Genomic DNA, 26625 nt, shown 5'->3' on the forward strand with positions numbered 1-26625 from the left:
AACTTTATACCATAGGGCTCATTGCATTTCGGACCAACACCACCTAACCAGTGAATTAAAACATGTACACCTGGCCCTCAAAAGGAATGGATACTCTGACCGTACCATCCGCCAAGCTGTTTCTCCCTCCATACAAAAACAACCACTTGATACTCCGGTCAAAACCATCACACTACCATATATAGCAGGCGTTACTAAAAAGATTTCTAAAATTCTAAACAAACACAAGATCCAGGTCCGGTTCAATACAGTACACAAAATTCGTGATCTGATCCCATCCGTGAAGGATGTCATTCCTGACTTACAGTACCCCAGGGTTTACAAATTGAGTTGTGCCTGCGGTGATTGCTATATCGGGGAGACGAAGCGACATGTCTCTGACCGAATTCGTGAGCACAAATCAGATTTGAAACACGGCAGAACGAATTCTTCTGCCGTAGCTGATCACTGTTACAACGCTGTGGGTGATCACGATATAATTTTCTCCGATACCAAGGTTCTTTGCAAACCCACAGGTTTTTATCAGAGATTTGTTCATGAGGCAATTCAGATCTACAAACACAGACACAATTTCAACCGAGAAGATGGTTTCAAATTAAGCAACCATTGGAAAGATGTTCTAAATCGAACTAAACATTAAACTAATTTTCAATGGTACAGTATATTTTTTCAAGCAGTGGTACCCCAAACTTTCACAGCTCTTAAAATTCCCTTTTCACACCATCAATATGTAAACTCCCCCTCCCCCCCTCGCTGAACTGCACATGTTCACCCCCTCTACACCGTTCATCATGCTAAGTCCGCCAATTAAATGCAAATTTTGATGCTAATTCCTTTGTCAAGGCACTTTAATTCCTCTCACACAGCTTAAAGGTCGCGGTCTGAGTGTGGCTGTGTTCACTCCAGCGCTGTCCTCGAGACAGTCTGGTCCCTTCACCTGATGAAGGCCACTTGTGTTGTGGCCGAAACAACGTGATTTTTCTTGTTTCATTTTTTACCTACATGACTTTACCGAATAGAACCAAAGAGTATGGATCCTTGCAGTCACGAAAGCTTCAAATCTAGAATTGCAGGAATGTTCATTGAAGACCTGGGGGTATCCAAGTGGAAATCTCACATTCCTATGGCAGGGGTCTGTCCTCCTACAGAGCAAAGACTGTTGAGCTCTCCTATTACTATGAGTTCTATACCTATGAGTTCTCTCAACAGTCAGGGGAGTTCTCTGACGTGACCTTTGGCCAGAGGAATCAAGGAATAAACATGAATGGAGAAAAGGATCAACCAGGTCAGATTTGCTGACAAAATATTAATTTATGCCTACCAATGAAAACGAATTTCACGCAATGATTGAAGAACTTAACAAAGACATTCATCTTCTTGGTTCTTTCGGTAAAGTCACGTAGAATGAAAATAAAATGATAAAAATAAAACAACCAAGAAGATGAATCCCTGCAGTCACGAAAGCTTTAAATCGAAATTTAACAAAGATAATTAAACAGTTGGCCTCGAGATACATTCGACTAAAAGACAAGTTACGTAAACAAGTTTCTTATACATAATGATATGGTTGGAGGGATGCCATGGGAAAACACAACAGAATATATATGACCATACTTATCAATGTACACCTATCTTCTACCAATGTAGCCCTCTACCAATGTAGACCTATGTCAATGAAGACCTAACCTATTTTCTTCTCTATAATTAAGTAACTTCAAGCTCAAATGAACTGAACAGAACTGATCTCTGGTGGCAGCCCTGAGCCCGTGGTGGAAATTCCACGTTCCAATTGCAGGTGATATCTCTTTCGGTACCACAAACCCTGTTGAATTCTCGCAAAGCGGAAATATTAATCCGTGAGTCTCAAGACTCGTATTCAAGGAGGGTCCTGTTACATTGGGATGTTTTGATTAAAAAAGTAGTTTTTAATGTTTAAAACGAGTGTTGGGCTTCGCCCTGAAGTATACAAGGGCTTGACACTCAACAATGTGTGACCGGGTACCTCACCAACCGAATTGATGTACTGTCATCCTCTGGCTCAAAGAAAATGTTTGGGGTGACAAAACAGGAAAACACAGCGGAATAGTTTACACACGGACATTCATAGCTGTGCACACTTGGTGGAATTATTGAAGATGGACGGGGTCCAACATGATGAAACAAAGAGGTGTATGACAGTGGGAAGGAGTGGTGTTTGGAAAACAGAATGTGATAAGAGCAACGTACTGATGTGCTCCAAGAATACAAATTTAGATTGGTGCTCATTGGCCACTCTGACATATGGATCGGAAAACATAGACACTAACAAACTAATGGGAATCTGAACTGAAAAGTGCGTGAAGAAGTGGGGCAAGAGCGTATTTGGAACTAGACTGAGCGACAGGAAGAGAACATATAGCTGAGAGAATATGGGCAAGTTAGAGACATCCTAATGTAAACTATTAAGAAAAATAAGTATGGCTTGGGCAGCACGGATCATGGCTAGATGGGATTATGGCCAATCTACGAGACGAACAGCCGAAGGAGAGAACGTGCTTGAAAGAACTGCGGAGATGGAGCGATGAAATATTCTTGTGTGCAGTAGCCAGCTCACGTGTACCTTTGATCGGACTAATCACACTCCCTGCCGCGTGTGCAAGACTTGGGACTTCCACTCAGTGACACGACGCATCGGCGACCTTCGCTCCTCCACACACCACCTCTCACACCGGCGATAACGAAACTGCTAATTGCTCGAAACTGCCGAAGCGCGTATATAAACAACGGGAGCTCCGAGAGACATCCAGCCACAGCGACCGGTCAAGCCTACCAAGCGCTCCGAGCCTCACAGACGAAACAACGACGACAAGCGCGAAGAAAACCATGAAGTCCTCCGTCGCTCTGCTGCTGTGCGGCCTCGTGCTGGCCTCCACGGCCACCGCCAACATCCTCTTCAACGACCCACCGCCAAAGACCTACCTGGAGCAGATCCGCGAGCGATTTGTGGGCTCCGACGATGGCCTGGTCTCGCCGCTGGCTGAGGCCGCCCAAGAATACACCCGCCTCTTCGTCGAACAGTTCCAGACCAAGGCCGTGCCAGCCGGAGAGAGGGCCCGGGAGCTCGCCGCCCAGCTCAGCAAGGAGATGCAGGAGCAGGCGGTGCCGCTGCTCAAGAGCACGCAGGAGATCGTGGAGGAGTACGGCCGCTGGCTGACCAAGATGACGCACGAGCAGCTCGCCATCGTCGCCCAGGAGGCCCAGCCGGCGCTCGAGCAGGCCCGGGACTTCGCCGACACCAAGGGCCAGGAGGCGGCGGCGTACGCGCAGTCCATCATGGAGAAGATGGCGCCCACGGTGGAGAAGGCCAAGGTGCTCGCCGAGGAGTACGCCCGCTCGCTGGCCCAGCGCGCCCAGGAGCAGATCGCCGAGCTGATGGCCGTGGAGGATCCCGAGGAGGCGCTGCGGAGGGCTCGCGAGATGGCCGAGGCCAAGCTGAGCGAGGCGCGCGACTTCACGCAGCGCCTGGCCGAGAGGGCGGCACCCGAGGTGGAGAGGGCTCGCGAGTTCGCCGTGGCCAAGGCCCAGGAGGCGCGGGCGTTCGCCAGCGAGCTCATGGAGCGCGCCGTGGCGGCCGCGCAGGGGGAGGAGGCCACCAGGGTGCGCGACGAGGTGATGAAGGTCGCCGCCGGGATCAGCGAGGAGACCTCGCGACTGCTCAAGCAGCTCGGAGAGATGGAGCAGAGCCTGGTGGCATAAGTACGACTCTGGCTGAAGAAGGCAGCGGTGCTGCTGTTGCTGGTGGTGGTTGTTGACACTGTGTGGCCCGCGTGAGCCATATTTTCCATGCATTGAGATAATTGCATTTACCTTTAAAATAACACCTTGTTTTAACACACACGTCGGATCATTTTACCACTCATTGGGGTCGGTGCCTCTCACGAAGTCGCGAGAAATTGTTGCGAGAAGAATAAGTGTGTTTATGACATCGCTAACATCACCACCACCACCGCCATCATTATCAGCATCGTCGTCGTCGTGGTCATTACTGTCGTCATCGCAATTGTTGAGAACTATTTAAGAATCATGAAAACGGCACTGATAAAAAATGATACGCGTCGATCAATGTGATGTATCATCATAATCACCATTATTATCATCATCCATAACGAAGAGAAAGGTGTTAAATAGAACAAATCTAGCATATTGTGTAGCACGTGCTCAAGGCATTTGTTGAGACTGTTCATGTTGATGTTTTTAATGATATTGTTGTTCATGATAAAAGCCAATTAAAAGACTTACTGATTAAATCAATGAGTGAAACTGCTTGATGTGTGAGTCACTGTGAAGTATTATTGATTCTGCATCGATGCCCTTGATACACTATTGATTTCGTTTTATTCCAAGCACTAATCCTATCCTGATAATTTAGACCAAACCCTGACCTAACCCTATTACTAGCCCTGATCCAAACCCATGAGATCTCATCCTGGCTCTTAATACAGAATACAATTCATTGTATCCCTAACCCTCAATTTGACACTTACGGTTAGACGTAACTAAAGCGCGAACCCAGACCCTAACCCTATATTCAGCTTACCCTGACCTTAACGCATTAGACCTAATCGTGACCCTTAACCTGGTCCCAAACGTAACCCTAATCCTCGGGGATACAGCAACTGGTTTGCTTGTGAAACTCCAGAATGTTAGTTTACTGGCAATGCCAAGTCATCCGTTAAACTCAAGTCTCGTCGTGAAATGTTATTTCTATTTTATTTAGTTGAAATGTAATAATAATAAAAAAACGGCATGTTAAATGAAAAACTACCTCGCCTTCTTGTGAGTTTCATCGTCAGAGTGGTTGTTTGTGTTTGTGTCCGATCGTTACGATCGACCTCCCCGCATCGTGAGATAGAAATTCATTACAGGGAAACATCAAACAAAACTAAAATATTTATCCAAAGCTGTAAATAAGCAAAGTTATATCAGTACAAGAGGTGAACCTTCTGCAATGCGCATGTCATCCTGATTTTACGTTTGTGTTACATTGTAGTTTTATGCACACGGAGGTATTTGGTAATATACAATCTTTGAAAACATAAAAAGGAACAATATAGATCAGGCAGCGCATACAAAGGTTGAGACATCACGTTGACTATGCACTTGTGTCCATATATGTATTCCTGTATAATTATACTCATCCTGAGAGATTTAAACATTCGTGTTGATTATAATGAAATGCCTACTGCAGTCAACTTAACTTTGTTAACTGAGGCTGGGCTTTGCACAGGTCGTCAACGTGCCCATTCATAGCAGTGAACACACCCGTGATCTTATTGTAACCCTTCGTCGTCGAATAGAATGCATATCAAGTTCAGAGTTCGTATTTTCAGACAAGTAACTATTATCAGCCAAATTGATATTTTCTATAAGCACATCACTAGTGAAGAGCAAAGTAATCACATATCACTCTTTGGTTCTTTCGCTAAAGTCACGTAGAAAGAAAATAAATTAAATAATAGAGTACGACGTTTCGATTGCAACACAAGCAACCGTCATCAGGTAGAACTAAATTTGAGAGAGAGACGAAACACAGACACGGAGACACACAGACAGACTGGCGGAGAGAGACAACACAGAGACAGACAGAGAGAGACACACACAACATAGACACACAAAGACCCAATGCCTCTGTGTCGAGGCTTTAAATAGAGAGAGAGAGGGGGGGGGCAGAGAGAGAGAGAGGTGGGTCTGCTGGAGCAGCTGCTGGAGCAGAGAAATTAGCATGTCAATGAAAGACCCCACAAGACTGGTACATTTTAGAGAGAGTTGTGTGGAAATCCGCCACTATTCAGGTGATCATTACTACACATCTCGCCTCCACTATAGGAAAGGCAGTGTATCCACTATAGGAGTGACAGTATATCTACTATATTCTTAGCTCTTTTGGTAAAGTCACGTTGAAGGGAAACAATAAAATAATAAACTATATATAAAACAATAAAAATTCTCACGACGTTTTGACCATAACACAAACGGTCATCATCAGGTGGATATAGGAGTGTTGTGTTATGGTCGACACGTCGTGAGAATTTTTATTGTTTTATATATATATATTTTTTATTATTTTATTGTTTCCCTTCAACGTGACTTTACCGAAAGAGCTAAGAATATGAATTACTGCAGTCACGAAAGCTTTAAATCAAAAGTATATCTACTATAGGAGTGGCAGTATATCCACTATAGGAGTGGTAGTATATCCACTATAGGAGTGGCAGTTTCTCCACTATAGGAGTGGCAGTATATACACTATAGGAGTGGCAGTATATCCACTATAGGAGTGGCAGTATATACACTATAGGAGTGGCAGTATATCTACTATAGGAGTGGGAGTGCATCCACTATAGGAGTGGCAGTATATCCACTATAGGAGTGGCAGTGTATCCACTATAGGAGTGTTAGTATATCAACTATAGGAGTGACAGTATATCCACTATAGTAGTGGCAGTATATCCATTATAGGAGTGGCAGTGTATGCACTATAGGAGTGGTAGTATATCCACTATAGGAGTGTCAGTATATCTTGAGGATGTGGTTGGGGTGGTAGACCTCTAAAACTCCACTCTGGTTGGGATTATGGATGAGGTTTCCCCCATCATCACATGCCCAGAACGCTAGTCTACGAAAATGCAGCTGGCACACTGCTGAAATTAGGATGGCCTAAACACATGGTGGTTAACTTGAAAGGGTGTGGAGACACTCAGCAAGTGTTGGGGCTACATTAATTTGGCTGAAACGTAAAAGGTGCCTTGGCTGTCAGCTAACATTATACAAGAATGGATCACTATTCTCACATGATCAATTCCCGTAGTAATAGCCCATAGTCCATAATGAAGTTTTTTTGGGTTTGATCGCATGAATATAGATGTGTCGATTGGTCGCAAAGGCTACGTGATAACCTATCGTGATAACCCAAGGATTGCAGCCTCACGAGAATCAGAATCAGAATATGTATTTATACTGGAGGAATCCGATGGACTATAAATCTCTTTTTCACAGATGTCCAGTTGGGGCGGGCAAGAACGTTACAAAAACAAACACTACACAAAAACACGATAGGAGTGCAAAGCACAAGAAAGGTAAAAAAAAATAACCCAAAACACATACAAATGCAACTAAACTCTTCCCATCCTACCCGGCAAAGCCCACTGAGGCATTCACTTTTTTTTCAGAAGCAACCCGGCCACGAATGATAGCTCAACAAAGTGGCCCATCGTTTGGACATTTACAGCACCAAAATCATCAAAATAATCTGAATGCACGTGCCTAAATGTGAAGGGAAAAACCGGAGCACCCGGATAAAAATGCCATGCAATCACGGGGAGAACGTGCAAACTCAAAAATATACAGGCGTCAGGGTCGGGATGGAATACCCGACCTCCTGCATACCAGGCTGGGAAGATAACATCTGCCTCTTTAATAAAAAAATGAAGTATATTAGTTAAAATAGCATAATCAATTCCCAAGCTTCGGAAAGGCAGTAAAACAACAACAAAAAACAGTCCCAGACCACACCGAGACAACGCACAGCAACCTCAATAAAAATTGTACGTTCAAATTGAACTCTCAATACATTTCTATTCTTAGTTTTTTCGGTAAAGTCACGTTGAAGAGAAACAACAAATTATATATATTTTGTTATTTTGTTGTTTCTCTTCAACGTGACTTTACCGAAAAAACTAAGAATATGAATTACTGCAGTCACGAAAGCTTTAAATCAAAATCTCAATACATTGTTAAGGATTAAATGTCAGAGATGGTAACGGTGCGGGGAGACGTTTATCCAGCAGCGGATTTTACAAAGGGCTGTAAATTACGAGTTCAATTTAAGCTCACAACTTGACGATATTTTGTGACCAAATGTCTGCTTTCGAGCCCTTCCAAAAAGATCATGCGAAATTACATCAGACACTCGGCGACGATGATCAATAACTTAGACGTATATGTTGAAAACAGCCGTTGGCGCAGAGGGCAGAATGCTGAGTTGACACTGCTGATGCCTGGGTTCGATTGCATGTCACAGCCACCTGTGTTTAAACTGGCTTCCAGTCACCAACGACCGCACAAAAAAGATGAAACAATCCATCATGCAAACATTTGGTTCCGCCACCAAGTTTGATTCAATTCAAGCTCTGGGAAAACTTTTTTTCAAGTTTGAATGTCACGTGGCGAACATTCCTCCCTGTGGCAAAGTGGGTGGGAAGGTGCTGCCCTCTAGTGCCGTAAAGGAGTTATTTGAGATCTCAGAAGAAGTTCTGCGATATCTACTTCTGCGGATCGCTCTTTAATGTGGATGTGGAGTGATGCGATGCCCCACAATACTTCTACTTCGATTTTTCATCTCAGGACACGACGCCGATAGTACATTCAGATTAAAAGTGTGGAAAAAGACAAAAAATGAAATAAAGTTGGCAACCCTGCGCTGGGTGGTGGAAATTCCCCATTCCTCTGGCAGGGTCTATTGTAGTATAGAACAAACACCGTTGACTTCTCCCAAAGGTGGTATGAGCCTCACTGAGTCTCAAGACTGTTTTTTTCAGGAGGGTTTTGCAACATTGGGAAGTTGAGCCTTTGGCCACCGAAATTCCAGCACCTGTGAAGGGCTTCTCGGCTATTCACGCCTCGCCCATCGCCACCGCTGATGCCCTCCCCCCCACCTCCCACGTGTGCAGATACTACGGACTCTATAGTAGATACTACTGACTCTATAGTAGATACTACGGACTCTATAGTAGATACTACGGACTCTATAGCAGATACTACTGACTCTACAGTAGATAATACGGACTCTATAGTAGATACTACTGACTCTATAGTAGATACTACTGACTCGATAGTAGATACTACGGACTCTATAGTAGATACTACTGACTCTATATCAGATACTACTGACTCTATGGTAGATACTACTGACTCTATAGCAGATACTACTGACTCTATAGTAGACACTACTGACTCTATAGTAGATACTACTGACTCTATAGTAGATACTACTGACTCTACAGTAGATACTACTGACTCTATAGTAGATACTACGGACTCTTTAGTAGACACTACTGACTCTATAGTAGATACTACTGACTCTATAGTAGATACAACGGACTTTATAGCAGATACTACTGACTCTAAAGTAGACACTACTGACTCTATAGTAGACACGACTTACTCTATAGCAGATACTACTGACTCTATAGTAGACACTACTGACTCTATAGTAGACACGACTTACTCTATAGTAGATACTACTGACTCTATAGTAGATACTACGGACTCTATAGTAGATACTACTGACTCTGTAGCAGATACTACTGACTCTATAGCAGATACTACTGACTCTACAGTAGATACTACGGACTCTATAGTAGATACTACGGACTCTATAGTAGATACTACGGACTCTATAGCAGATACTACTGACTCTATAGTAGATACTACTGACTCTATAGTAGATACTACTGACTCTATAGTAGATACTACGGACTCTATAGTAGATACTACGGGCTCTATAGCAGATACTACTGACTCTACAGTAGATAATACGGACTCTATAGTAGATACTACTGACTCTATAGTAGATACTACTGACTCTATAGTAGATACTACTGACTCTATAGTAGATACTACGGACTCTATAGTAGATACTACGGACTCTATAGCAGATACTACTGACTCTACAGTAGATAATACGGACTCTATAGTAGATACTACTGACTCTATAGTAGATACTACTGACTCTATAGTAGATACTACGGACTCTATAGTAGATACTACTGACTCTATAGCAGATACTACTGACTCTATAGTAGATACTACTGACTCTATAGTAGATACTACTGACTCTACAGTAGATACTACGGACTCTACAGTACATACTACGGACTCTATAGTAGATACTACTGACTCTATAGTAGACACTATTGACTCTATAGTAGATACTACTGACTCTATAGCAGATACTACGGACTCTACAGTAGATACTACGGACTCTATAGCAGATACTACTGACTCTCTAGTAGATACTACTGACTCTGACTCTACAGTAGATACTGCTGACTATATAGTAGATACTACTGACTCTATAGTAGATACTACTGACTCTATAGTAGATACTACTGACTCAATAGTAGATACTACTGACTCAATAGTAGATACTACTGAATCTATAGTAGATACTACTGACTCTATAGTATATACTACTGACTCTATGGTAGATACTACTGACTCTACAGTAGATACTACGGACTCCATAGAAGATACTACTGACTCTATAGTAGATACTCCTGACTCTATAGTAGATACTACGGACTTTATAGCAGATACTACGGACTCTATAGTAGATACAACTGACTCTATAGTAGATAATACTGACTCTATAGCAGATACTACGGACTCTATAGTAGATACTGACTCTATAGTAGATACTACTGACTCTATAGTAGATACCACTGACTCTATAGTAGATACTACTGACTCTATAGTAGATACTACTGACTCTATAGTAGATACTACTGACTCTATAGTAGATACTACTGACTCTATAGTAGATAGTACTAATATCTACTATAGAGTTTTTGTGCATCTGTGTGTGTCCGATATAGGTGCTCGCTAATATCACTTGCCCCAACAGTCTGTTAAGGCTATAGGGGGGGATCCTTGTCTTCGTCCGTTATGTATTTACTTGGGGAGTGGTGGTTGTGGTTAGCGCGCCGCGTGACGAATCCAGCAACCTGAGAAAGATTCCCTCTCACAAACGATAACAGTGGCGAATAATGAACCGATCCTGGGCCTCCCCTAGGTCAACTCAGCCTAGAAATATAGTACCTGATGCAGGGTGTAAAGATCAGCACTGGGGAGTCAGTGCCTGTCAAAGGCTGTACGTGCGCACGTGCAGACGCACGCACACGCGCGCGCGCGCGCGTGTGCGTATTTGTCCATGTCAAAATGTTTGTCTATTTGCCCTTTTGTGTGTTTGTCTGGGACAAAATGAAAGGCAGCGAGATTATGCATCTGCCCGTGCCAAAGTCCTTTATTTAACCATGCTAGGGCCCAATGAGATTATCTCGTTTGCAATGGAGGGAACGGTGTGTCCTTGATTACATAAGAACTTGTCAACATTTTATCTCGAATTTTTTTTTTTTACACGCGGCCTTTGGTCAATCCGCTTTTGGATGGAGGCCTCTTCCCCCCATCCCATGCCGCGTCAATCATCGTTGGGGAATCGGGGATTGTTTGACCAGACTTCATCACCCCGGTCAGTGCGGGTGTAGCTGCTGAAAGATGAATGGTTCACCGTGGCCTGCAATTCACCATCGCCCATCGCACCGAAATGTATGCGTTACCTATGAATCAATTAAACCTGCAGCGGCAGGAGTCCATTGGAGCTCTGTCGTCCCGACAGTGTTTTTGTTTCTTCACCTGAAGAAGGCCGCTTGTGTTGTGGCCGAAACGTCGTGAGAATTTTCTTGTTTTATTTTATTCTCATTTTACGTTGACTTTACCGAAAGAACCAAAGAAGAGGAGTCGAACTACATTTTGATTTAAAGCTTTCGTGACTGCAGTAATTCATATTCTTAGCTCTTTCGGTAAAGTCACGTTGAAGGGAAACAATAAAATAAAAAATATATATGAAACAATAAAAAATACTATATATTTTATTATTTTATTGTTTCCCTTCAACGTGACTTTACCGAAAGAGCTAAGAATATGAATAGGAGTCGAACTGTTCGCTTCGTTACACACCTGGTCAGGTGGCAATTGTATGCACATACCTCCAGAGACGCAAAATAAAATGCCTGCAGCCTAAATGTTTGTTTCTGGTCCTTCCCTATGTTGACCCGACCATAAATGAGAACCTGGCTGTGGTAAATTTCGATTTAAAGCTTTCGTGACTGCAATGATTCATCTTCTTTGGTTCTTTCGGTAAAGTCACGTAGAATGAGAATAAAATAATAAATTGATCAAATAAAATAACACAATAATATTCTCACGACGTTTCGGCCACAACACAAGCGGCCTTCATCAGGTGAAGGGACGAGACTGTCTGGTAGGACAGCGCTGGAGTGAAAGAGCCACGTTCAGATCACGGCCTTTAAGCCTCAACTTTAGCACCACGGATATTCACCTGATGAAGGCCGCTTGTGTTGTGGCCGAAACGTCGTGAGAATATTATTGTGTTATTTTATTTTATCAATTAATTATTTTATTCTCATTCTACGTGACTTTACCGAAAGAACTGGCTGTGGTAATTTTAGATCACCTCTGGGCAACACAAAGGAGACCGTGCATGGTGCATGGCCACACACCCGGCCACTCGTGTGCTTTATCCGGGCTTTATCGGTGCTCATGGGAGCTGTACGAACTCGGTGACCCCGAGTTCGTTTCAGGCTTACGGCCAACACCGGTGTGACGATTATCTGAACCGGTCCCGGGCATCCCCTAGGTCGACTCAGCTCCAAACGAGTACCTGGTGCAGTGAGTAAACATCGCCACTCGGGAGACAAAGGCGGCCGGGCGTGGTGCTGGCCACCCAGCCCCTTGTGCTCCAGTGTAGGCCATCATAGGTGCTCACAAACAGCACTTTCCCCAAAAAGGGCTGCCAAGGATATACGGGGGGATCTATGTCTTGCGCCTGTGTATGCCTTTTTTTCTGTTGTTGTTGTGCATGCATGCATGCATGTCTGAGTATGTATGCACGAATGTCAGCGCATGCATGTACGCATTCTGCACTCATGTCCAAATGTACCTTGACCATGTCCTGTCAATGCAATCTCAGCTCCTCGTGTCTCCGTGTCCACAAAAGTCCTGGCTTGCTCCCGCTGGCCGGTATCCAAGCGGCAGGCAGCCAGACCTCTAGCTACCTCCTCTTTGTCTCGGCCCTGTGTGAGGACAATTATGAGGTGGGGGCTTGGGGGTGGAAGGAGGGATTGGTCAACACGTGGAGCTGGTGGACCAGCCGATCCCTATAAAAGCACTCACCACCGCCACCACTCTCCACTCTTGCTCTCCGGCAGCCAACGAGACCCCCCCCCTCCTCTCTCTCTTCTGCACGCAGACAGTTGCCCGCTGTCAAAAAGAAAGGAGGGACCGGAACGCCGCCAACCACCATCACCACCATCACCACCACCAGCAGCAGCCCAAGACCTACGAGCGTGGCCACCATGCTGTCGACGAAGATGACCCACGCAGCGGGGCTCCTCCTGCTCGTGCTGACGGCCTACGTGCAAGCCGACGAGACGCAGCTGGTGCCGGCCACGGGCAAGACGTACCTGGAGACGGCCCTCGAGAGGCTGCATAGCTACGGCGAGGCGGTCAGCGGCGACAAAGCTGACGGCATCATGACCGAGGCCCGCGAGCTCGTGGAGCAATTCATGGAGGAGTTCCAGGCGAAGGCGCTGCCCGAGGGTGTCACGACGCACAAGCTCGCCGAGGAAATGGCCGAGGCGGCCAACGCCAAGCTGGTGCCCATCCTGCAGGCGGCCAAGGCCGGCATCGAGCGCGTCACGGCGCACCTGCACGAGTCGGCGCCGCTCATCATCAAGGTGCGCGGCTTCATCGAGTCCAAGCGCGGCGTGATGTGGGCCTACCTGGCGGCGCTGGCTGAGCGGGCGAAGAAGGCCAAGCTGGACGACACCCTCAAGGGCGTGCGAGATGGCTTGACGGCCCTCACCTTGTCCAGCATTGGACTGATGAAGGAGGTGAAGGAGATCGCGAGCGCGCCGCCACCCGCTCAATGAGAAGTCCCCGCCGAGGAGAGTCGGGGTGGTGGTGGTGGTGGTGGGGTCATGGCAAGCCGTGCGTTGCTGCCAACTCCCGGGGTGGAGAAGGTTTAGTTGGTAGTGGAGCCCTTTCCCTGTTTCTTACGTGCTGCTCTTTAAGACGACAAAAAAAATATATACGTGAGGTCATTTACTGGAGTGTGGGTTGGGGGGCATTTTTTTTTGTTCTTGCCGTAAATGCTTCTTCGGGTTGTTTTGTGGGACAGCTTGAAGTGCAGGCGGGGGGATTGCCCTCCAGAGATGTTATCGAGGTCACCTGGGGAAAAAAAAAATGTTTGAGCGGACTGCCGGGAAAGTTTCGACTGCTTTGAAATATTCTTTAAAAGTCTGCGTGAATCTTTTTTTTTTAATTCAGTTGTCCACAATTTCACCTTCATCACGTGTGTGTGTGTCTGTGTGAGGGGGGGGGTCTTTTTTTTTCTTTCGAGTTTGCATGTTCGATGATAAATTTAACAACGACAAAACAACTTAACGATCCTTTGTCATGGATTTCAGCTCGAGTTCATGCTTGGATTTTGAGATTTATTTTTTCTTTCATCTTTTAAGTTTGCTTTGTTTTTTTTTGGGGGGGGGGGTATCTGCGACTAACATGTGGTGTCATCCTTTGGTAGTAGTAACGAACGAATTGATAATATCTGGTCTGCGGCCTTTGGTGAATATTATGTCCGGCTCCTTGGAACCGGGGGGCAAGAGAGGCGTAGTTGACAAGCGCTTTGTGGGAAGTCGATTTTAGTTTGGTTTTACGAGAATGATTTATAAGAGATCTCTTGCGCTAAACTCGTATTTCTTCTTCCCTTTAAGTACTCGTAAAACGTGCAACGGGACGCTTTCGTGATCGGGTGGCGAGAAAGGGGACAGCTTTACGCCTTTTTTTTGGTGGTCGGAACGTAACACAAATCTACAATTAGATTATTTTAATTAAAAAAATATATGACCGTTTCCCGCCAAAAAAAGATGCTGACCAACCTTCACGCCGCAAATAAGCACCTGTATGTAACATTTTCACCGCTGTATCTGCATACACGTTCGCGCGACTAATAACGAGTTAGTGTAAAATACAGTGCACGTAAAACAAATGATGTGACCAGATAATAAGACGCGGAATTTGCTTTGGCGGTATCTGTAGGAATGCCTCCACTAGAGCTCAAAATGTCACCTTCGCGTTATTCCTGAGGTAACATCGAGTTTATTTTTTTCATTTTACTTTCAAGACTTAACCTTGTTATTAATCGTGCGAAATGACTTGACGGTGTTCGTCCCAAAGGGAATTACGGTATAAAATACATTGTTTTAAAAACAGAAAACGTTTTATTTTACACGAGCATGCATGCCGCCCCATTTACCGTTGTTAGTCAACAAGTCCAATCTCGTGTTTTACTTTTGTCTTGCAGACACAAATAATTGTGGTGTTTAAAGCCATGACTTCATGTTCAATCGAATAAAAAATTGTGATCGGTGAAAGTGAGAGATTTGTATCAATTTCATCATCGTGGGAAAAGAAAAAAAACTAACATTTTATACCCGATTAAATATTTGTTTTTTTATATATATAAAACAAAAATACACAAACAACATACAAAGACAAAGTTCGCCCCTTACAGCCTTAACAACTTGAAACAGGTGAACGCTGTTTCAAGTCCGGCACGGTAACACACGAGCGCCTTTGTCTCCCCCACACGCTGATGTTAATCTACGGACGGGGAAACAGAAACTAAACTAAACATTTTTATTTAAAGCTTTCGTGACTGCAGGGATTCATATTCGTGGTTCTTTTGGTAAAGTCATCACGTAGAAGGGAAACAGTAAAATAATAAAAATATAAAACAATAAAATTCTCACGACGTTTCGACTGCAACACAAGCAATCGTCATCAGGTGTGAAAACCACAGCAAGAAAATTGAAAACCACAGCAAGAACATTTGAAAATTTCAAATTTTCTTGCTGTGGTGTTCACACCTGATGACGATTGCTTGTGTTGCAGTCGAAATGTCGTGAGAATTTTATTGTTTTATATTTTTATTATTATTTTATTCTTTCCCTTCTACGTGATGACTTTACCGAAAGAACCAAGGACATAAACTGAACATATTTAAGGCCGAGTCGACCTAGGAGAGACGCCGCCCTTAGAACCGCGATATCCATCGCCACTGATGTGTGTTTCGCCTTGACCGCTAGCGAAAGTGCCCTAATCACTGCACCACCACTCACCAACCATCCCACTCACACACAAAGGTAAAGGCTCCCTCCCCGCATACTCTTTGGTTATTTTTGCTAAAGTCACGTAGGTATAAAATAAAATACATCACGACGTTTCGGGCGCAACAGCAAGCGTCCGTCATCAGTCTGGACCGCCACGGTCCGCTGCTAGAGGCAGACTGCTTTAAAACGGACGCTTGGTGTTGCGCCCGAAACGTCGTGATTCGTTTGATTCTTCTACCCACGTGACTTTACCGAAAGAACCAAAGAGTATGGATTCCTGCAGTCACGAAAGCTTCAAATCAAGATTGTCGTCACTGGTGGTGGCCGTGAGCGGGAACCGAACTCGGATCGCCGGTGTGAGCAGCACGTTGTGTGGAGAGAGAAAAAAAACGGATGACCTGGAGAAAAATCCACGCCATCACGGTGAGAGAGAGAGACACGCAAACTCCAAATATACAGCAATATACAGCAGCAGCAGGCGTCATGGTCGGGATTGAACCCATGACCTCCTGTACACCAGGCGAGGTAGTTAACATCTCCTAGCCACCGTGATGATGATGATGAGTGAGAGACACGCAAACTCCAAATATACAGCAGCAGGCGTCATGGTCGGGATTGAACCCACGAGCTCCTGTACACCAGGCGAGGTAGTTAACATCTCATAGCCACCCTGATGATGATGAGAGAGAGAGAGACACGCAAACTCCAAATATACAGCAGCAGCAGGCGTCAGGGTCGGGATTGAACCCATGACCTCCTGTACACCAGGCGAGGAAGTTAACATCTCCTAGCCACCGTGATGATGAGAGAGAGACACGCAAACTCCAAATATACAGCAATATACAGCAGCAGCAGGCGTCAGGGTCGGGGTTGAACCCACGAGCTCCTGTAGACCAGGCGAGGTAGTTAACATCTCCTAGCCACCGTGATGATGATGATGAGAGAGAGACACGCAAACACCAAATATACAGCAGCAGCAGGCGTCAGGGTCGGGATCGAACTCACGACCTCCTGTATACCAGGCGAGGTAGTTAACATCTCACCACTCCCGGGAGTACGACCACCGCTGAGATGGAGCGATGAGTTCAGCTCGCGTGCAGGCGCCAGGTGGATCGTCGCATACCCACGCGGAGTCGTGAAGAGATGGCGACGGCCTGGAAGAGACCTTCATCTAGCAGTGGACGATGGATCCCTGATGAATTGAGGCTAATTCATTGTTGGAGGAGCGGCTTGATTGTCAGCGCACCGCGCTACAAGCCTCCGCCACCTGAGTTCGATTATGGCGAGCGGCATCCGCACCGCTCCAGACCCAAACGAGTCCGTTCACCAACCAACCCGTACTGACCGGCGTGGTGAAGTATGGTCAAACTCAAGCAAGCTCCATTCCCCCACGCGCACGGTGTGGTATTCTGGGGGGGGGGGGGGGAGCATTCATCCATCCAGCAGTGGAATGACATCGATAGAGTCTGCGCAATGAATTGCAACAATCGATAAGCCAGTAAATTATTGTAACGACTGGCTCGGTGCACTATTGTCAATGCATTTAATTAGGGCGAGAGCGGTTTCAATTAAGCAACAGCCACATCAGAGCCCCCCAACTCCCCTCCGCTAGCCCCCCCCACTCCCCCCCCCCTGCTAGCCCCCCCCCTTCATTTACCCCCCCCCCCGATCGTGCCGGATAATAAGACGCACCCCAAACACTTGTGCCCGCTTGTCAATGGAGGTCTATGTAACCAAGACAAAGAAACCCCGTATAGCCTCTGAACAGACCGCTGGGGAAAGTGACCTATCAAAGCCAGCACGGCATCCGATGGGGTTATGGGGTCAACATCGCGCCGGGTTCTCAATTGAGTCGACCTCGTGGCCATCAGGAACCTCTCTGAGAGAAGCACACATACACAAACCCTGGGCTTCAACTCACAGCCTCAGTGGTCCAATGGCCCAGTGTCACTGGCAGGCCATTATGAACATCTCTGAGACCCAGGTTTCTAACCCAGCACAGCGGTGGTCACTGGCTTAGTGTCACCGACACGGCCATTATGAACCTCTCTGAGTCACAGGTCTCTAACCCAGCACAGCGGTGGTCACTGGCTCAGTGTCACCGACACGGCCATTATGAACATCTCTGAGTCCCAGGTCTCTAACCCAGCACAGCGGTGGTCACTGGCTCAGTGTCACCGACACGGCCATTATGCACCTCTCTGAGACCCAGGTCTCTAACCCAGCTCAGCGGTGGTCACTGGCTTAGTGTCACCGACACGGCCATTATGAACCTCTCTGAGTCCCAGGTCTCTAACCCAGCACAGCGGTGGTCACTGGCTCAGTGTCACCGACACGGCCATTATGAACATCTCTGAGTCCCAGGTCTCTAACCAAGCACAGCGGTGGTCACTGGCTCAGTGTCACCGACACGGCCATTATGAACCTCTCTGAGACCCAGGTCTCTAACCCAGCACAGCGGTGGTCACTGGCTCAGTGTCACCGACACGGCCATTATGAACCTCTCTGAGTCCCAGGTCTCTAACCCAGCACAGCGGTGGTCACTGGCTCAGTGTCACCGAGACGGCCATTATGAACCTCTCTGAGACCCAGGTCTCTAACCCAGCACAGCGGTGGTCACTGGCTCAGTGTCACCGACACGGCCATTATGAACATCTCTGAGACCCAGGTCTCTAACTCAGCACAGCGGTGGTCACTGGCTCAGTGTCACCGACACGGCCATTATGAACATCTCTGAGACCCAGGTCTCTAACCCAGGACAGCGGTGGTCACTGGCTCAGTGTCACCGACACGGCCATTATGAACATCTCTGAGACCCAGGTCTCTAACCCAGCACAGCGGTGGTCACTGGCTCAGTGTCACCGACACGGCCATTATGAACATCTTTGAGACCCGGGTCTCTAACTCAGCACAGCGGTGGTCACTGGCTCAGTGTCACCGACACGGCCATTATGAACATCTCTGAGACCCAGGTCTCTAACCCAGCACAGCGGTGGTCACTGGCTCAGTGTCACCGAGACGGACATTATGAACCTCTCTGAGACCCAGGTCTCTAACCCAGCACAGCGGTGGTCACTGGCTCAGTGTCACCGACACGGTCATTTCGAATTCCTCTGAGCCCACTTGCCACGGCCAGACAATGGAGCCGCGGCCATTCAGTGATTAATTATGATTAAACGCCAACGAAATGAAAGGGACTGCGTTCCTGCAACCCAGGCCTGCTCACCCCATGCATCACTTGGAGCCCCAGTGGGCGGTGTGTGCCCGAGTCGCGTGATGAATGCTGCATCTAAACAAGGTAAAAGCTGGCTCTAAAAATACACTAATCGATTAAAAACCTCGTTTTCACGTGCGGGTGAGTTGATGGTCTCGATCCGGTCGCCGGCGAATTTCATGGAGACGCGTGTGCGTCTACGTTGACCCGTAGACTCAGAGCAAAATACAGCAGGATATGTATGCCCAATGCCTATGTACCCTCTACCAATGTAAACCTATACCTTTGTATACCTATATACAGTATAAATGTAGACCTGTATCTAAGTATACCTATACTTAGCCAGGATTATGTATTCCCATAACTTGGCAGAGCTCTCCCTTTGTAGACCTATGCCTATTTATTTTACGTTAATGATTAAGTCACTTCAAGGGCATCAAAGTGGCTCTTGTTCAAACTAACGTCGGGGCAGAACCCATCTCCGTTGGTAACCCTGTGCGAGCGGTGGAAATTCCCCATTCCTATGACGGGGCCTTCATTGATTTTTCGACGTACGTTTAACTCGCGTGCAGAAGCTGGATGGACTCATTGCGGAATCGCGAGACCTTTGAGAGACGGGCGACAGCTTGGGAGAGGCCGTCATCCAGCAGCGGATCGATCACGGCCGACGACGAACGCCGCCATGGATGGCGCCGTGGTTTGCGCGCACTGCGCCATGAAGCCGGCGAATTGAGGGGTTGACTTTCGGCCACGGCAGACATCATCAGTGACGGGTGACATCTGAAGCGGTCCTCACGCCCACCACCACAGCTCCCCCACCCCGCCACCAACCCACGCCTTCACCAAAATCGCACTCAAGTACGGTCGAACAACCACTCATGAACCACAAGATGCGAGGAGGTTCTTCCTCAAATGTTTCTTGCCGTTGGTTTTCACACCTGATGATGACCGTTTGTGTTATGGTCGAAACGTCGTGAGAATTTTTATTGTTTTATATTTATTTTATTATTTTATTGTTTCCCTTCAACGTGACTTTACCGAAAGAGCTAAGAATATGAATAAGGGGCAGTAGGTTATCACTTGTCAAAGACGTTCACAGCGTCGCGCGCTTTCAGACGGCCGCTTCTGCGGCCGTCTGGAACGCTCTTCATTCCGATAATTAGGAAGCCACGAGAGCTATGCACTTTGAAGTAATCTGAATTGAAAAGTAATTTATTTAGTACTGCTTTTTGTGTTTAGTTTGTTATCCTTCCCCCGCACCTCCGATTTGCACGGTTGGCTACGTAGGGTGTGAAAGAAATTGCCCCCCTGGGTAACTGAATGTTACATGAGCAGTGTCAAGTTAGTCGAAGGGTCGAAGTTTGAGGAATCTTTTACCGGCGAATTACTCAATTGGGGCACAACACGCAGGAACATCTGAAATGACTCGTCAGGCTCAGCGAGGGTCTCCCTGGGTACCTGAATGTTATAGGAGCACAGTACTGACTTTGCGAATGGAATGACACAACGGAGAAACACGAGTGGAATAACAATTTGAGCAGCAACCAAAAAAAGAAACCAGCCGAGTGTTTTTTTTCTTCAGAAAAGTATTTATTTATTAATTATATAATTAATAACAATTGTAATAATTTATGACATTTATTGTATGAAGTATCGTGGTGTTTAGTGTACAATAAGGCTGCAGTATTTTTTATTTATATATATATAAAACAACAGCTGCCACTCAAACCGGAGGCGCCACGTTCCCGGACAAAAACAATTTCCGCTGGGTTGCAAACCGCGCGCGCGTGCCACCCGTGTCGCGCGCGCGTGCCACCCGCGTGTGCACGTGCCACCCTCTCATGAGCGCGCGTGCCACCCGCGGCGCTTGCGCGCACGCTGATGGGCGCCACGCTCGCTCGTGCCGCTCGGCGGATATGCGTGGCGCCCCCATTCGGGAGGTGCCGCTTGAGCGCTGATTTTTTTGGAGGAGAAAAAAAATTAAACAAAAATAAAAAAAAATATCGAACTTCGCACTTGGGAATGCTCTCGGAACAAACGTCGGCTTGAGCGTCGCGTGGCTTCGACAGGCCGAAGCTGGACGCGCCCGTTCGAACTTTAGACCCTGATCGCTTGCGGGAGACACGAATACACGTTGATAAAGGCGTGAAATCTGGAAAGAGGTGGATTTAATTTCGGCTCGGGCGAGTTCTGCACGATTGTTAGTCTTTCAGTGCCGCTTTGTGGCAAGTCGGCAGCAGATAGGATTGGAGATGAACAGTCCCCCTGCCACGTGAATGTGGATCTTCCACCACTGGCTCCAGGGTCAGCATGATATATTCGCACTGCACCTCCCCCCCTTGAGTTTTTGGATTTTCTAATGAATCCTAAGTGTCTGTAAATCATCCAAGTTTGGCACTGCCCTGACCACCGACCTAGACACCTGCTATAACCACCGATATGGCCGAGAATATCGCCACCAACAGGGCTATCGCAACCTACATGGCCATAAGTATCGCACTTAACATGACCGCCACCAACTGGCACGACTATGGCCACCACCACCAAGATGACCAATAATTTGACCAACAACGTAGCAACAGGCACCAATATGGCCGCCGCCGCCGCCGCCACCACCGATGCGGCCACGGACACGGCGAGTATTGTGCTCAATACCACCAACATGGCCACTGACGCCAACATGGCCACCGACACCAATATGGCCGCCGCCACCACCACGGGCAACGCTGCCATCGGTGTGGCTGTGAGACTGGACGGACGTTTTGATTGCGCGCGCATAATTATATTTGGGTGCATTTTTTTTTAGAAAAGTGATGGAATTGATTCAATGCGGCGTTACTTTCAATTCAAGTAACAAAAGGCCTTGGGTGTATCTCGTCATGGCCGTTACGTTTACACCGGGATCACAAACACAGTACACTACTCAAAACGAAATACATACAGCAAAGTACTGAACACGTGTCTCCATGTGCGTCTCTGTGTTGTGTTCTGTGTTTGTCTATGTGTGCGCGTGCACGTGTATAAGCACATGAAGTCGTGCGTTTCCGTATTACGTAAGTGACATTAGTCTGTGTTGTGATACAGTATGTGCGAGTTCACGTTAGGTAGGTGTACGTGTTCGTAGGTATGTCTGTTGCCAGCACACAGTTGGCACAATCGGGGGCACTGGTGGTCTACCTGCCAGTCATCTCAGTCAACCCGTAACACCTGGGTCTGTCTCATGTCCATCTGCTACAGGCAGATGTGTAGGGAAATTCAACAGGACCTACATCTCTGTTTTATTGACCTGGTCAAGGCCAATGATACCATCATGAGGCCAGGGCTCTGGATTATTTTTCGTACTTTCGGGGTCCATGACCCTCTGCTCACAATCATAAGTATCTTCATGTTGGTAAAGGTGCTTGGCCAAGAATCAGGGCCATATCCTGTTCACCTTGGGGTACGACAGAAATGCCCTCTCTCCCTTACATTATTTAACGTATTTTTTACCATGTAGGTTTAGAACCATTCCATAGCTGTAACAAAGAAATGTCCATCTGGTACGAACACAATGGGAGGCTGATCAATGCCCTGGAGCGGTCACGGGATGGCTCTCTAATGATCAACCAATGTATGCTGATGATCTGGTAATTGAGAAGGCATTGGAGACTCTGCCGCTGAACCTGGAGCATGCTTTAAATGTGCCGACTGGCCTGCCTATGATCCATCCTGGGTTCAACCATGCGGGATTGTGTGAGCTCACAGATCCTTGAAAGATCTGGACAGTTCCATCAGTGAGCTCCTCTGGCGAGCGAGGCTGCGTTGGTTCGGTCATGCTGCCCACACTGGACAGCCAAAGCACCAAGCACTGCGGCGACATCACCACCATTACGTGTCCATGCATGCGTGTACCTATGCGTGTCTCCGTGTGTCTGTAATTGCCCCGACAGCCTACACAGGCTGTATGTTCGTGTTTGTTCATGTATCCGCGCGCGCGTGCGTGCGTCTGCGCACACGACAGATCATTTAAGGCTCTGCGAATGTTGCACGAATGGAGGAACTCAGCGGTGTGTTCTGGTCCACAAGAAACGAGAGACTTTGTAGTCTTCATTTTGGCTCCATTACAGTCCTCCTCCTACTTCTCTTTGCTGCTTGTTAACGACATTTAGTTTGAGGCAATTTCCTCGACGTCTTTTCCATGTCGGGAAAAATACAGTTCTCAAATAACAATGATCAGAACAGTGGTAATAATAACGATGATGATGATGATACTGAGTTGAGCTTTAACGCCATTCCATCTCGCGCGATCCCTCGCGCCGACCACATAACGGAGTCGAACCCGTGGCCTCCTTGCTTGTGCGGTGGAGGGAGTTGCTCGCCTCTGCCCGTCTGGTTGCCCTGGGTCGTTGCGCCTGTTGCCGGTAGATGATGATGATGCGGGAGACGATGCAGGAGACGATGCAGGAGATGTGAAGAGCGTCGCTGTTTCTCACGAGATGCTCTCGTACAGTGGGGGCAACATGGAGTGCGAGGGTGTCGCCGGGCCGCTGCCACCACCGCCAAGATGGCCGCCGCCACTGCCATCAAGATGGCCACCGGTACCAAGATGGCCACGAGCGCCACCACCAAGATGGCCGCGGGCGCCAAGATGGCCACCGGGGCCACCACTGCCACCACTGCCACCAAGATGGCTGCTGGCACCAAGATGGCCGCGGGCGCCGGCGCCTCCACCGACCTGGCCGCCGTCCCCCCGAGCGCCGCGACCGACGACGCCAAAATGGCCGCCGGCACCAAGATGGCGGCCAGAGCCAAGATGGCCGCCAGCGCTGACATCAATGTGGCCGTCGGTGCTGACACCGCCAGCTCTGGTGACGCCACCGTGCCCGGAGTTGATTTCGTCACCTGCACAAACGCAGGCCCACACAAGGGCTCCTCCGTCTGTCTGTCCATCTGTAAGTCCCTGTGTGTATGTGTGTGTGTAAGTCAGTCCATCTCTTTATGGGTCTCTAAGTCCGTGTGTTTGTCTGTCTCCCTGTCCATCTGTAAGTCTGTGTGCGTGTTTCCAATTCAGTTCGTCTGTGTGCCTGTCTGAGTTTCTGTATGTTCCTGTGCATGTTTTATCGTAAACGCGTCAGTCTGGAAATCTGTCTTTAGGTCTGTGTATCTGTCTGTATGTCTGTCAGTACATCTGCCATCTGATTGTCTATATACAGTATGTATTTTTCTCTGTCCGAAACTGTGTTTGTCTACCTATCTGTGTGCCTGTCCATAACTGTGCGTCTAAGTCTGCCAGTGTGTCAGTCAATTCAGTACGGCCGAGTGTTAATATGTTTCTGTAGGTCTGTGTGTGTCTGTCGAAGTCTTGGTCAGTCAGTCACTCTGCCCGTCCATTTGTAAGTCTGTCCCAGGGTATGTACGTCTGTACGTCTGTAAGTCTGTCTGGTCGTCAAAGCCGTGGGATCATTAGAAATGTGGAACATCGTCAGCATCATCTTCACAACAATGAATGACACATATGATTAAATCACTCAGTTGGGATTACACAGAGGGCAGCAATCATCGCCCCCTGCTGGCAGACTAATACCCATAATACAGGTTTTTTGGGTTAGATTGTGTAAATATGTGTCATTAAACCCGCCACCACCCGACACAGCCAACTAGTAAGGGTTGTCACGCAGACAGAATGTGCCAATTCGTCACTAGTACAGCACACCGGTGTGTTGGAGAGCCAAGCCACAACATTTACAATCATGAGTGCGACATTTTGCCAGTCATTTTATAATAATACAACCACGCTTATAACATGACCATTTCTAATGGACACTGTTTCCATCAAAATCCTGCAGTTGTATCGTATTCATGAGAAGTTCCAGAAAGTAAGACGCATTCCAAAGCTGTGCTCGTGGGGCGGTAAAGTCACGCCGCATATTCCTCAAACATTGTCCGTTTCTTCTAGATTTGAAATTTTCGTGACCGCAAAGATCCTTATTCTTTGGTTCTTTCGGTAAAGTCACTGTAGGTGAAAAAATAAAATAAACTTGTCCTTTTACTCTCGAACACTTAGCAGGATCCATCATCGTCAAGCAAAGTCTTTTGAGACTCAGTGAGGCTTTTCTGGGTACATATGCGGAGCGTTAATTATGATAAACACGACGTTTCGTCAGTAATTACAACCGGATTCATCAGGCGACAGCCAGATTTGTGGAGAAATCGTCCTGTTTCGTTGCCTTAAATAGAGGGGTAGATGTGATGACATCACTTGAGCGCTCATCTTGCGCGAAGTGAGGGAGGGGGGGGTTAATGAATGCTTATAAATGACTATGGGGTATCTACTATGGGTATCCATTGCATAATCCATGTGCATTATGCAAGCCCATTCTTGTACCTCTTGTCGATTGTGTGTACTAAAATAGCCGTACCAACGGTAATCCTTATTGAAGTATTGCAGCCTCTCCTCGGTTCTTTCGGTAAAGTCACGTGAAATGGAAATAAAATAATAAAAATAAAACATAATCAAATACAATTCTCGTGACATTTCGGGCCACAACACAAGTAGCCTTCTTCAGGTGAAGAGACAGGACTGTCCAGAAGACAGCGCTCGAGTGAGCACTGCCAAGCTTGGACGGCGCCTTTTAAGCTGTGTGGGAGGAATTAACATATGAATGAGCGTGTTAATATGAGAGACGTGACTCGCAATGGAGGAGGGGGTTGATAAAGAAAAGAGGAGCGTCAAGGTGCGCTGTTCTGTCCTCTGTTGCTTTATAACTATGCTATAAACTGGACTACTATACAATATAATATTATACCTTGGTATAATATCATATCCATAAACAAATTCCACCTTCGAATGCGTTACTACCCTCTACTTAATACATTTCACACGACGGTCAATGGTATGGTTTATAGCATGTTGTATAATAATAAACAGTATAACATTGTAATGTTTAACATAATTCATAAGGCAAAATATAGTATCGTAATTGTATAGTGAATATACAGCAGTGTGGTATACAGTAGGGTTGGTAGAATAATACATAGTGTAATATTACAAGTCTAATATTTTACAGTCTAAAGTAGAGGGTAGTGTATAGTAACGCATTGTATAATTCGAAAGTGGAATTTGTTTATGGATATGATATTATACCAAGGTATAATATTATATTGTATAGTAGTCCAGTTTATAGCATAGTTATAAAGCAACACAGGACAGAAGAACAGCGCATATAATGAGAGACGTGACTCGGAACGAGTCACGTCTCTCATATTAACATGCTAATTCATATGTTAATTCCTCCCACACAGCTTAAAAGGCGCCCGTCCAAGCTTGGCAGTGCTCACTCGAGCGCTGTCTTCTGGACAGTCCTGTCTCTTCACCTGAAGAAGGCTACTTGTGTTGTGGCCCGAAACGTCGTGAGAATTTTA

The 26625-nt window shown here is 46.7% G+C and overlaps 2 protein-coding genes across 5 annotated transcripts in view; one reads left to right on the forward strand and one right to left on the reverse strand.

Moving 5' to 3' along the window:
* The first annotated feature begins 13011 nt into the window (after positions 1 to 13011).
* LOC103091765 (Blood plasma apolipoprotein LAL2) lies at positions 13012 to 15272 on the forward strand. Its single transcript, XM_032975939.2, has one exon. It carries the CDS (start codon positions 13194 to 13196, stop codon positions 13767 to 13769), a length of 576 nt encoding a protein of 191 aa, XP_032831830.1. The 5' UTR covers positions 13012 to 13193; the 3' UTR covers positions 13770 to 15272.
* An 8972-nt stretch (positions 15273 to 24244) lies between these two features.
* The window catches only part of LOC116954943 (small conductance calcium-activated potassium channel protein 3-like), a 53782-nt gene continuing 51401 nt past the window's right edge, over positions 24245 to 26625 (reverse strand). For 3 of the 4 annotated variants that reach the window (XM_076052722.1, XM_076052723.1, XM_076052720.1), the window contains exon 10: positions 24245 to 24642. In XM_076052722.1, coding sequence (XP_075908837.1) covers positions 24578 to 24642 — 65 coding nt within the window. In that variant the 3' untranslated portion in view covers positions 24245 to 24577. The remainder of the gene's footprint in view (positions 24643 to 26625) is intronic. The other variant, XM_076052721.1, reaches the window with a different exon arrangement.

Source organism: Petromyzon marinus, chromosome 57 (assembly GCF_048934315.1).
Source record: "Petromyzon marinus isolate PM22_M1 ecotype Great Lakes invasive population chromosome 57, UKy_Petmar_22M1.pri1.0, whole genome shotgun sequence".
Classification (NCBI taxonomy): domain Eukaryota; kingdom Metazoa; phylum Chordata; class Hyperoartia; order Petromyzontiformes; family Petromyzontidae; genus Petromyzon; species Petromyzon marinus.